The sequence below is a fragment of the Cebidichthys violaceus genome, unplaced genomic scaffold (assembly GCF_023349555.1).
Source record: "Cebidichthys violaceus isolate CVI_PGR_0920_01 unplaced genomic scaffold, fCebVio1.0.p SCAF_10, whole genome shotgun sequence".
Lineage (NCBI taxonomy): Eukaryota > Metazoa > Chordata > Actinopteri > Perciformes > Stichaeidae > Cebidichthys > Cebidichthys violaceus.
In genome coordinates, this window is record NW_027176263.1 from 2,054,791 (window position 1) to 2,067,963 (window position 13,173).

Sequence of the window (13,173 nt, forward strand, 5' to 3'; positions counted from 1 at the left end):
ATTTCATTTTTCCTTGGCAGAATGCTTTAGTGAATGTTATTATTGAAATGAGCAGCAGTGCCATTTTCAGACAACATTTTTTGCAATTAGGAGAAATTAGGTGGTAGTGCTTTGGTTCATGTTCCACATAATGGATCTGATGTCTATTAAACTATTATTCTTCACAACCAAAATTGCACCTACATTCTAAAGAAATGCACCAATACAAGTTAAGATGTGTAGTGTAATCACTTCTAAAATACCTCACAGTGTTCATGGTCTGAGCAGCACTCTAAAGTCTGAAACCACAACAGGAAGAAAGTACTGTCGACCTGTCTTAGAATAAAAAGGAATCACTTTCTATCGGCTCAATGCAACTGGATGTGAACATATTGGGAAGGGATGTAACTGAAAAATGAGAAGCCAATTGGATATCAAGTATCTATAATGAACAGAGACACAATGTCTAATGCATCAAGACATAGAGACGAGCAGGCGTGTGGGAATTTATACATCGTAGACTTTAGTGTGGGAAGAAATAAACCGTCACCAGAAACAACCGGGGAGTGCATTAGAAGTAGAGACGACATGGACGCAGTTGAGATTCAGATGATGTATGTTGAGATGGATGGTCAGGAGAGGAGGCACGGAGCTATAAACAAGGACACATAGATGTATCCACAGAAACAAACCCAGTGCGTGGTGAACCCAGAGAAATACAGCAAATAAAACGGCCTCTGTCTGTCTCCTCGACATGTTACGCCTCTCTGTTTCCCTTTAGTCCTAATGGAGCATCTCTGTCCCCATTAAGACCATCAAACTGGATTCATTCACAACTCTGGCCTGGGCACTCCTGTAATCTTTTGCTAAATGTTGAGCGGGAATTAAATGACCGGACGAAGGCGAGGCCTGAGTCAGCCTCTATCTTAATGCCCAGGCTTCCTTAGACCCTTATATAACCCTAACAGACAGGACTAAAGACTCCAGCTGTGGCAGCCTACACAGTGGCGAGAGCTTAGAGCAAAACAGGCCTGGTATCTTTTCACTGTCTTCACAGAGCAACCCAAACCATCACCCAGTGAAGTCCACTACTAAATATTTTAACTGTCACCTCACTGAAGATGAACAATGTCAAAATTTATGATTTGATGTACTGCACTTTGCCTGCTACAACTTTGTTAATATGCAGTTATGATTTATGCTCGCTGGCAGCATTTAGTGCCAACGCAGGAAGCACTGTGCCATTTTGAGTTCAATGGCCAAATAAAGTCTATTACTTTGAGATTGGAGATCCAGGTTTGGGTCCTGTCTTATACGAGAGGTAAATATTTAATTTTGTTTAACCATGATCATTCAGTAACCTCGGCCTAAAATTAACCATACTTTAAAGGAATAGTACCTTTTTTAGAAATATTCACTTTCTTTCTGGAAGTTTGATGAGAAGATTAATACCACTCTCATATCTGTACCTTCACTATGAAGCTGGAGCCAGCAGCCAGTTAGTCTATAAAGACTGGAAACAAAATCTGCCTACCAGCATTTCTGAAGCTCACTAATTAACACATTATATCTAATTTATTCAATCCGTACAAACACGTATAACATGTTAATTAGAGAGCTTTCAAGGTAGCTGGGCAGAACAGACTGCAAACATATTTTATATCTTGAAAGTGAATAAACATATTTCTTATAAGCAAGGCAAGTTCCTTTCATACCACAATTCATACACATCAGAAATTCAAAGTGATTTACAAGAGAGCAGATAAAAGAATCACAGAAAATAACAGTACAAATAAACAATTAATAGAACACATGAAATTAAAAGATTAAAAAGGAAGAGTGCATTAAATTAGCTAACAAAACATAGAAGGTAGAGGCATTCAATCAGTTGGGTTTTAAGTTAAGTCTTGGAAGTTTGTTCCAGAGACAAGCAGCATAGCAGCTAAAAGCTGCGTCACCGTGTTTAAGTTCTGACAGTAGGTAATACCAGCAGATTTCTCTCCAGTGCTTTAAAGTCAATTCTTTGACACCAGTCTAAGGACTTAAGCATCGGAGTAAGGTTGTCAATTCTTTTGGTTTTGGTAAGAGCTCTAGGAGTTGCATTTTGTACAAGCTGAAGCTGTCTGGAGGTCTTGCTAGGAAGGCCTGTGAAAACAGTCGTCAACCCTGCTGATAATAAAAGCCTGAATGAGTTTTATCAAAATTATGTTTCGACATGAAGCCTCCGAATTTTTTGCTTTATTTTTGAGATAGTAAAAAGCTGATTTAGTTATGGCTTCTACAGTTTTCAAAACAGTAACTTAACTTAACTCAATTAAGACACCGAGGTTTTCAACAGTGTCCTTCGCTTTTAGTCCTTTTGTCTCCAAGATCATTTCAGTTTTGTCCTTATTCCTCCAAAGAACATTTTGAGACATCCTGCTGTTCATTTGGTCAATGCATTGACAAAGAAATTCTAGGGGACTAATGTCGTTAGGTGAGTGGACTAAGTAGAAATGGGTATCATCAGCATAGCTATAACAAGAACATCTTTTTGTCGTTAATGATTTGTCCAAGTGGCAGCATATAAAGGCTGAATAATAAAGGCCCTAAAATAAACCCCTGTGAGACACCACAGATCAAGTGTGTCGGTGTTGAGGTTTAGTTTCCAATGGAAAAACAAAAACTTCTGTCGAGTAAATATGATCTGAACTACTTGATAACAATACCTGGATATCCAACCCAATGTTCCAGTCTGTGCAGTAATACAGTATGTTATGTTCAACGATGTCAAAGGCTGCACTAAGGTCCAGTAACACTAAGACTGATGTTTTTGGTATTTAAGTGTCATTTAAAACCTCAATGTGTGCTGTTTCAGTGCTGTGATTAGCAAGGAAGCCTGATTTTAAGTCATCAAAGTACCCATTTGATGTTAAGAAGGAATTTAGTTTACTCATGAGAAAATACTCTGTAGTGTCAGGTAAAAAAAAACCACAAACTTTGATTGTATCTGGGCCACTTTTCTTGATATCTAACCATGTTTAGACCCTAATGATTGATGTTTAGATTCTGAACTGTTTTTCCAGAGTTTGATTGTCTATCATACTAAATTATTGAGTTCCCCTCGCTTTGCTGCTAGTAATTCCAAATGTTGAGTTGTTAGTATTTCCATCTGCCTAGGAGGTTATGTTTTCGGGTCAGTTTGTTTGTTTATTTGTCAGCAGGATTATAGAAAACTATGGGCCCAATTTTCATGACACGTGGTGCAATGGTGTAGCATGAGCCAAGGAAGAACCAATTACATTTTGGAGCAGATCGGAAATACGGACAGATAAACAAATTATTTTTTCACTTTTGTTAACGTTGCAAGATTAGGAATGGCCTTTGCAGAGGTCTGTGCTCTCCGAGTTAAGACTATATATTCACAAACTCATTGAACAACCGTGAATGGGGCTAGTTAACGTCTCAACAGTTGCAAATATAGCAATCTTTCAGATTTCCTTCACTCAGGACTTTTTTAGGAGTTTAACAGTTTGATGTTGTTTCCATGGTACTTTCTGTTTGTTGATGACTGTCTTAACTTTTACTGGAGCAAAGTCATCCATAATATTTACAGTTTTTTTAATTAAAATGATTCAGCAAATCATCTACAGAGCCTTGAGGTCCTTGGAGGTGCATGCTCAAAGGGAGCACTCGTGTGATCATTTATGGCTCTCAGTGTTCTGAGTGTGTGGGAACATAGACACATCAAAGAAAAAAAATTAAATGAACAGACAAGGCCAGGACCTTGACAGGTGTACATGCTGTGTTAGGCTAAAGGTATCAAGTCGTGCATTTTGTTCGGAAGGGCTAGCTTAACAGTAACTGTAGAGGGTTCAACAGATTAATGTTTATACAAAACGCATTTTAAATTAGAAAAGCTCACAACTGTTTCTCTAAAACATTCTTATTGGTTTGCTTATTAACTAGGACAGGTGTAGTTGAGTATGTGAGCACACAGTGCCCTGACTTGAACAGAGACTTTTTATAAATGGACGTGTCGGCGAGACTTAGCGCATCTGTATAGTAGCTCTCGGAGTTGTCTGAGAGTCTCTGCGGGGAGTTTCTTCGTCTCTGTGAGAGTTGGTATAATAGTCTTTGATAGTTAATATCATTGTTTGAGTGGCTTGAGAAATGGTGATAATTAGGACTCGTGGTATGTCATGAGGTGGGGGCCTTGCTTGAGTGTAATACTAGTATGGTGTTCATGGATAACGTGAACTAGCTGGAGAGGTGCCAGTTCTCCTCCTGGGTATATGATGAATAGCTGCCCACTGCTCCTAATACTAGGACGGGTTAAATGCTAGTTCATTTCACTGTGTATGCTACGCTGTGTACATGTGTGAAAATAAAAGTCGATTTGATTTGATTTGAGGGCAATGTGGAGATCAGCTTATGCTGGTCTGACATGTACACACAACCTAACCAACTCCGTAAACAAAGCACAGAGAAGCTCTTATTACAACACACAGAGAGGGAGCGCGATTCTCTGGTCAGGACGCATTACCCCATTATATCTTTACATAGCAAACAGATTAACGCTCTAAAATTAATGATCTGAGTTTCAAATGTATTACCTTTAAAGAGTTCATTATAGGAATACAAAAGAAAGCTACAGTTTGACAGTAAATCCTGTATATTTTACAGGATTTTAATGTTTTGTCTGCTAAAACATAATTAAAGTTGAATTACATTTCCCCAAAAAACTGTATGAGAACAATTGACACTTTAATGGCTCTGGCTTCCAGCCCGAGATAGTATATAGATCCAAACAAAGCTTGCTAATTGACAGTAGCCACTAATATTGACTAATTGCTAAGCTATAAGAAAGAGTACTTATGATTATTCAGATGTGGTAAGTGATAGAGTAACTCTGTTTATTTTGTCACTTCATATTATCTCTTTGAAGACTAAAAAGTAGGTCAGAGGAGAATGAACGACTCCGAAAATGTATTATAAGCATTCTCAATTTATTTTTTTTTCATCAAGAAAGCCTCCTGTCAATTATGGTGTTTCTGTAATGTATATAATGTTATAGATTACATTGTGACAAGACGCAACATTGCCTGGTGGATTATCATAGCCCCCATAGTATGATGCCAGCCCCTCTAATTGGCATTTAGGTATTGACGTCAGCAAAAACAGGCAAAATGGATTAGTTTAAAACACACAAAGCCATAAATGCCAATTTTATATCCAACAGTGTCTGCCAAACCCCCACACTCAACTGTGTATGCAAAAACGAACATGGATGTTTTCACACATAGGAAGAGAAATCGCATGGCTGGCAAGCTGACATACAAAGAGCCCTACTTCACACACAAAGATTTCTCTCTGATCTGGCAATTATAGATCATCCCACCTCACCCCCCTCCTCTCTCCCTCTTTCTCTTGGTCTTCCTGATCTTCTGATTGCAGATTGAGGGAGACAGGCAGTACAAGAACCCTTCAATCTGGCTCTCAACTGAGAAAAAATGTATTCAGTTCCCTCCGCTTCATGACTCACAAACAATGTAGGATGGTTGGGAAATTGTATTGATAACAGTGCAGGCAGATATGGGTCATGTTTAACAGATGCAGATTAGGCTTAGATTGAAAAATGCTTTCCAATGACGGGATCTCTGCTGAATTTGTAGTAGTCTAAACCAAGACTGGTGTATTAATAATGGCTGCAGTTCTGCATCATCTAACACTGCTGTATTACCGCTGCGTTGCAGTGATGTAGAGGGAGAAGAGGGAAATTCTTGTTCATGCAAAATGATCTCTTGTACACAGCCACTTAATCAATTGACAAAATCAATATTATGCACTAATACCTTTGCCCTGTTTGTTATTTGTTCATTCATTACTTCATTCCTGAGTCACACTGAGAGGATACGGTTCAATTCTCACGGTGCGGCATCAACACGCTTTTCACTTTGCTGTAGCTGAAAGCGCAGAGAGAATCCTAATGTTGTGAGAAGAAAAGCTTGGAAAAGAAATGTTGATAATCTTTTTGACTTGACCATTGACCATAATTATTCTCTCTGGCCTAATTATTTCAGTTGCAGTATAGTTACATGCGAATGCTATTTCTGGCTGACAGCAGTCTAAGAACAAGAAGAAAACTTTTTACACAAACATTGGAAAATGTTGCCACATGGGAAACTGATGTTACATGACATGTAATAGTATTTGTTCTAATGACATGTTGAACTTGACATAAAAGTCCCAATAAATATACTTTATCTTGGATTGTTCTGTTATCTGACATTTGTTTGGCCATATAGTTAGCTTGTTAACACAAGTAAAGTGGTGTGAGAACAAAAAAAACCGCAGACTCATACACTCGTTTACACATCGTTGATATCTGCAGAAAAGACCAAGTTTCACCAGGGACCAATTACTTCAAAGATGCACCGTATTGACATTTATGTAAACAGAATTTAAAACAGGACTCTCCCATAGGAACTGAAGACAACAATAACAATGTGACATATAGTGCATGACCTCATTGTGAAGAAACAGAAGAGAAAAAATAAATACATATAGAATGAATGGCTCTACACAGAGACAGAAGCCAAACTGGCTGCTAGAAGAACAATTACTGGATAAGAAGAAGCTCAGATGTAAGTAAGAGTGGGCTGTCAGATACTACACCACAGAGGAAGAACAGTAGAACGTTATACTGCAAAAAGATATATTTGTTTATTTTATCTTACATAAAGTCCTAAAAATCAAATTTTTGGAGAAAATGAGGAATATTGTAGCATTTGGTTTGATAACTTATTACATTTTAAGCCAAATAACTGGTGGAGAAGGAAGGTTTTTGTTGCACTGAAAAGCTCTGCTAATTCTTTTGGGGAGAAGCAAGATAATCATTTTCAATCAGGGAATATCTCACATTTTCTCTATTGCAACAGTAAACTTGCGATGGAACAATGTCAACAAGCTGTGCCATTTCTAAATTTGTTTACGAATGTGTCAAAGAATAGGTGATGTAAAGGTGGGTGTTTGCTGTATCTTCTTACTTTGTGCTCATCTTAAGTTTTTTTTGTTGTAGGAGACCAATGAATACTGTAGATTTTCACTTTCGGAGGATGAAGTGAATGTAGAGAAAACTATACATACGATATCTATCTATACTCTATGTTAACTCTAATCATTCAAATATTTCTGTGTTCCCTTTCCTCTTTTGCATACCTACAAAGACACACACACTCACAGCGCTGGCTGCTCCCTCCTTGTGCTGAGTGGCTAAGAACTTCACCAGAGCTGTTTTAGGCTCCCATAAAAAATTCAGGACCCTCTCTTAGCAACATTCGCCCTACATACAGCATACACACATACTTGCACATGCATCAAAGCATTATTCATGGTGCACACATGTGAGCAGGCATGAAAACACACACACGCACACACATACTGTACACTCTGGTACACTTGACGATATACAGAAAGCCTGACATGTTTAATGTGAGAGCAGCAAGACATCACAGATGCTTTTATATGATAAGTAATGATCTAAACCCTCAGACATGCAGTGCATATCCACTGAATCCTTCCACTGAACATTTTATTGGCTTTTCTTGATAAAACAGGAGGAGTTCGGACATATCACTTGTAGTTAGGGTCACCGGTGACTGTTGTCAATAAATCAGTTTATCACAAAGCCAGCTGTGTGTATGTGTGTGTGTACATCTGTTTCGGTAAATGTGTACTTGTGCATTTGCATTTTTGATACATCTCGGGTACGTGCGTTTAAGCAAGGTGCCTGTGTGCATGCATCCTTGAGGAAAACAGACATCTCTGCACAAATCTCCACAGCAAGCAGGTCAACACCTCAGCTCACCCATCTATTTTCATTAAGGCGTTAACGACAGGAGTGGAGGGGTGGGCGGGCTCGAAAGAAAAAAAAAAAGACTGAGAGTTCAAGGATGTAGTCATGCTCCCAGTGGAAAGACTATCAAACAAGAATCTGCAGTCCTTACCATAAAGCTCCCTCTGCTCACATTACGTAATCCTTCCACTACTATAGAGGTCTACAGGGATGATGTATTTTTGGAGGCCAACACCGGAAGTTAGCATCGCACTGATTCCCTCGACCAAAAGCTAATGGGATTTTTCAATTGGATTTTATATGATTGCAAAAAAATAAGCTCTGTGGCAAACAAACGTTTTTGATGCCAACACGTTTTGTTCAGCAACATCTTCACAAATGAACACCACTCATGATTTTTGAAGCGTGAATCCAATCGGCAGAAGTAAAAAGCTAACGTTAGGCTGTAAACGAACTGCTCCACGGTTGCATGAGCGTGAGTATAAACACAACGAGGCTGCAAAGGCGGGCTAGTCGGCGTGATAACGTTTTGTAGTCTCATTTAACCGGCTTTTTTGAGACCCATAAAAGCTTAAAAATTCACGTGAGGGGTATTTACTGATGTATTTTATATCGTAGAACAAAACATTATAATATCTTAAACTTGTCTTAACCACAGACCTTATTTCAGGCATCTCAACAAAAAGATATTTAAAAAAAAACACTGACTTCAAGATGAGGGAACCAGCAGTGCAAAAATGCAAACTCATTTACTGGTTTTAGGACTCATTCCTACAGGGCTCTATGCACTAGTAGCATGTTTTCAACTATCGAGTAGATGTGCTTAATATCAACATTTTATAAAAGCATTTACTCTGTGTATTTATGATATTCCTGCACAAGATGTCTGAACAGCAAAACAGAACATAAAAGCATGTTTTCCACTTGAGATTTGAGCTTGTTTAGCAAGGCCGTCAGTGTGGGTTGCAACACCTCTGCCAAGTCATCTCCATCTGAAAAGCATTTGGGGCACCTGTTCATCCTGGCCGTATCCACACGTCTCCAGACAGCGCTCTTCCAATTGCAGTTTTGAATTAAACCCACTCCAGAAACACAATTTCATCCTCACTGCCTTCACCATGTTCTTTCATTCTGCAGTGTATCTAGGTCAGTCAGTGTACAGAGCCAAGCTGCGGCCATGTGTGGTCAAGTGTTGAGAAGTGAAGAACTGGATGATGTAGGAGTGCTTCATGACTAAGATATTAATCTGACCAAACATTTGAGAATAAACTGACCCTGAAGTCTGAAATCCTGCCTCTTAATTTTGAAGAAATAAAACAACAACTCTTAAATGTGGTTTCTGAAGGTAGAAGCTGCTAAGTCGACACACAAGCTACTGATATTTTTCTCATTCGCATGCTTGGTTCTACAGATCGTTCATGGCAGGATCGAAAAAGCCGGACTTTCAGATCAATAGTAGAAAAAAGGAAAAGACATCACATGTAATTGAATAGGTGAGAATACCTCAAGTTAATATTTAATATACAGCATGGGACTAGCTTTCATGCCTCAGCATATTTTGATACTGTTTCATATTAAAGGGGAGAAGCCCCAGGCAAAAGCAGTGTTTTTCATTCACTGGTCAATTTCATATTTCAGGCTATTTTGCTGCCATAACATGTCTTCTTTGAGACTTGGAAAGAAGACATCCAAAATAATCATTCTTCATACATAATATTATATTTAATAATTCTCAAAAGTAATGCAAAAAATAAATCATTCAAAGTCTAATTTGTATAACATTTTTATTCCTAAAAACACTAATTTGCATATTTAAACACATTTTTCTGAAAACTTGTAACACAAAAAAAGAGTAATTGTCCTAATGTAAGAAATCAGCTGGAGAAGTTTAATGGTAGAATTTATTGGTGTTCCTTTTATTTTATTTCCCTTGGGCTGTCTCCCCTAAAATTATATTTAATAAGAGCTATGGTTTCCTCCAACATTACGAGGGACGACAAAACCAGTCACATTAATCTATCTCCATTATTCGCACTGTTTGGCTTACTTATGAACAGGCTAGCTTATGGGCCAGTCGTCCTGCATTTGGAAAATGAAAATTATAACTTAGAAAATAAAAAAAATAACCTTTCTGAAACATTTCTGCTTAGCAGCACTTCCAGCAAATCTTGTCCCACGCTGGCAGTAACATTGCCTAACACGCTGGGAGTGCTATAAAAGACCGTCAATCTATGATATCATGCTAAGCGTATCCCCTTCCTGGCGTGCAGATGCTGTCACAGATGGAATGGGAGCATTCGCTGAAGGGTGAAGAGAATGAAATGAAGAAATTCACTCAACGCTTGAGTCATCCACAAGTAAGATGAGAAAATGATCACTTCATTGGTGCATCTCAGAGTAAAGTAAAACATTACATTGCCCGTCAGGCAATGTCCACGCACATACAGCTGTTGTTGCTCTGGTGTGATACTGTAGATATTTAACACATTTGCAGAACACCATAAGCTAGAATCCAGCCTCATTTGATTATGGAATAACGACACCTGGGATGAGTGAATTAGGTATTTGATTTTATCTGCAAGACATGTTACACATACAGCATGGTTCATACTAAAGGATGTCAGAAAGAAAACGCAAACTATAAGAGAATAATTACGCCACCAGGGAACAGAAGGCTCTCCTGATGGTAGCAAAAGCAATTTTCAGAAAGGTTTATTTGTAGGTTAATCTTAAATTTAGCTGTTTTTGTCAAGGGAGAAGAAAAGATTAAAACCAAATAAGTGTTCGAGGAGCAGTGCACACACCCTCATATGTATATATATATATATATATACATATATATATAACTATAATTGGGCCTCAAAGTAAACAACTGTTATCTTTCCTGCAGATTATTATTTTATTAACCCGTTTGATGTTTGGAGCAGTGCTGCATTAAGGTGTCTCAGCAGTGGACCGGTTCACTCCCCTCCCTTTCTCTGATTCTCTAATGTAGTAATGGATTTAACAGGGAAATGATACACCACTAGCAGTGTAATGAGCAATGGTTAAAAAGCCTGTGGCTTCTTTTTGGTTCTATTAATGTCAGTCAGTTAAAAATCCATCCTCCAACATGTTCGCAGTAAAAGCTGATGGTTCAACTGGAAAATGTGTGTGTGTGTGTGTGTGTGTGTGTGTGTGTGTGTGTGTGTGTGTGTGTGTGTGTGTGTGTGAGAGAGAGAGAGAGAGAGAGAGACAGAGAGCATGATCTGAATCTACTTGCATGGCATACATGTTATGAGAAAAGAATTGCATGCTCTCTCCATGCTCTCACCAAGCATGGCGTAGCATTACAACCCTAAATCAACCATGTCACAAGAACACTGTCTTGCCATTAGTAATAGCAATTTCCATTGCACAGCTCATCGTTAAGTAAATTGATGCAAGAGAGACACGCTCACACTCTCAGACACACACACACACACACACACACACACACACACATGCAGGCTAAAAATAGCAGCGGCCTTACCTTTCTGTACACTATCATGTTGGGGGACTCATCCGCTACCCCGTTGGTCCCCTGCCCACCGCTGTTGGTCTGTGCCATGATCCAGTGAGTAAATCTGCCACAGGAAATGTCAGGTGCTCCTGTTGTGAACAGAATGGATATTTTGGTCCATCAGAGGAACAATCGGGCTTGAACGTGACTTGCCTTGACGTTGCCAAGAAGAGAGCAATTTACATAACTTGTGGCCTGGACTCATACTTCAACATATTTGACATTTCCACATGGAGCAGATGTGCAGAGCTACATGTGTTCCCATTTCACAAGGTCTTGACAAGGACGGTTATTTTAATAAGCAAGGCAGTTTTAAGCAAGGTATGGTTACTAGTTAAATTTGAATTCCAAATGAATGGGACAAAAGTTAAACTTGAACAGCAATGATTGGTACCATGTAGGACTGTTACTCTTTTCTCTGTTACATTCACTGTGCACAAAAAAAAGATCATCATTTACTGTTTGTTGATATATGAAGGATTCAGCTGCAATCCTCGAGTCCTACATGGCACCGTGCATCCTAAGATTGCAATGGCAAGATAAGGTGAAGTGAAGACCCGGACCCCGACAACGATAAATACAGTTAAAAAAAACAACAACAAAACACCGTCCCTGGAGGGAATGCAGCTTAAACACATCCATTCGGGTAGAGCAGCCGTAGTCAAAACGTGCAAGACTGCGCGAATGTAACGGATATCGTATGCACGTTACAGCTTCATCATTCTTTCTTCCCTATACGACACCCACACGACATCCTTGGGAGGTTTAGTCTGCAACACTAAATAGCCTATAGCACGCAAACAGCGAAGTCATAAAACCTGCTCTTAACATGAGGCCGTCATCCCTACTATGCGTGTGCTTTTCTCACCACAAGCTGCTGCCCGTTTCAGCACCTTGGACAGCTACCGCAAACCGCCCTCGCCTGTTATCGTACCTCTTCTCAATCACGAATAGCGCGTAAATACACTGGCAACACAGCGACATCGGTCACCGGAGGAGAAGGAGGAGGGGGGGGGGGGCTTACCTGAAAAAAACGTGCAGCCCGCTGTAGGAGTCCTGAATCCTTGCAGAGGTGGAAACCTGGTCCTTCGCGTTCAGTATGTCAACTGGCAGACATAGGAATGCGAGGATTGTTCATTGGCAGCGTGAGGAGGCAGACATTCGGTGGACACTTGGTGTGGCACAGCTCTCCGTCTCTATCTCTCCTCTCTCCTCCAAACGATGCTCAGAAGCACGGGCGCGCCACCTCGGAGCGCGAACGCGCATCGATCCATGACCAATCGCGTGTGAGGAATAAATTACAACCCCTTTTTGGAGACGTATAGCTAGTTTTCCAAGTCAAAGTGTACCGCTATGCACTGCGGTCATGTGCTGGTGCCGAAAGCTAGGTCAAGATGGAATATGTTCGCACTTGCACTCTTTATCAAAGGTAAAGAGGGGACAGAATTTAAGCACTGATTTTATTTTCCATTCTTTTCTGAAACAGGGGAAGTAACTGTTTTGTATATGTAGACTACTGATGGCGTTGCAGTTGAACGTAAAGGAATATTCAGCAGAGATAACTGAACACTTTAACAACACTCTGAGGAACTTGTGATTTACTTCGGTAGGCTATTTAATGTGTACTTTATAATTATAATCCACCACATTTCAGATAAACCTACAAAAGGCATATAAAACACACGCAGTTAAAAAATGAAGCTAGCCAACATTGTATAAATAGAGCCTACAGGATTATAGTGCAGTATAATTAGTACATGATAATGCATCAGTATTCAATTATCATTCAAAGTTATCCAATTACATAGTCAAATAA

General features: G+C 39.4%; 1 protein-coding gene across 1 annotated transcript in view; it reads right to left on the reverse strand.

Moving 5' to 3' along the window:
* The window catches only part of rgs7a (regulator of G protein signaling 7a), a 53,000-nt gene extending 40,429 nt beyond the window's left edge, over positions 1 to 12,571 (reverse strand). The window contains exons 1-2 of the mRNA XM_068720088.1: positions 12,382 to 12,571; positions 11,328 to 11,446 (exon numbers count right to left, since the gene is read on the reverse strand). Of these exons, the coding sequence (XP_068576189.1) occupies positions 11,328 to 11,405 (78 nt within the window). The 5' untranslated portion in view covers positions 11,406 to 11,446; positions 12,382 to 12,571. The remainder of the gene's footprint in view (positions 1 to 11,327; positions 11,447 to 12,381) is intronic.
* Positions 12,572 to 13,173: the final 602 nt, after the last annotated feature.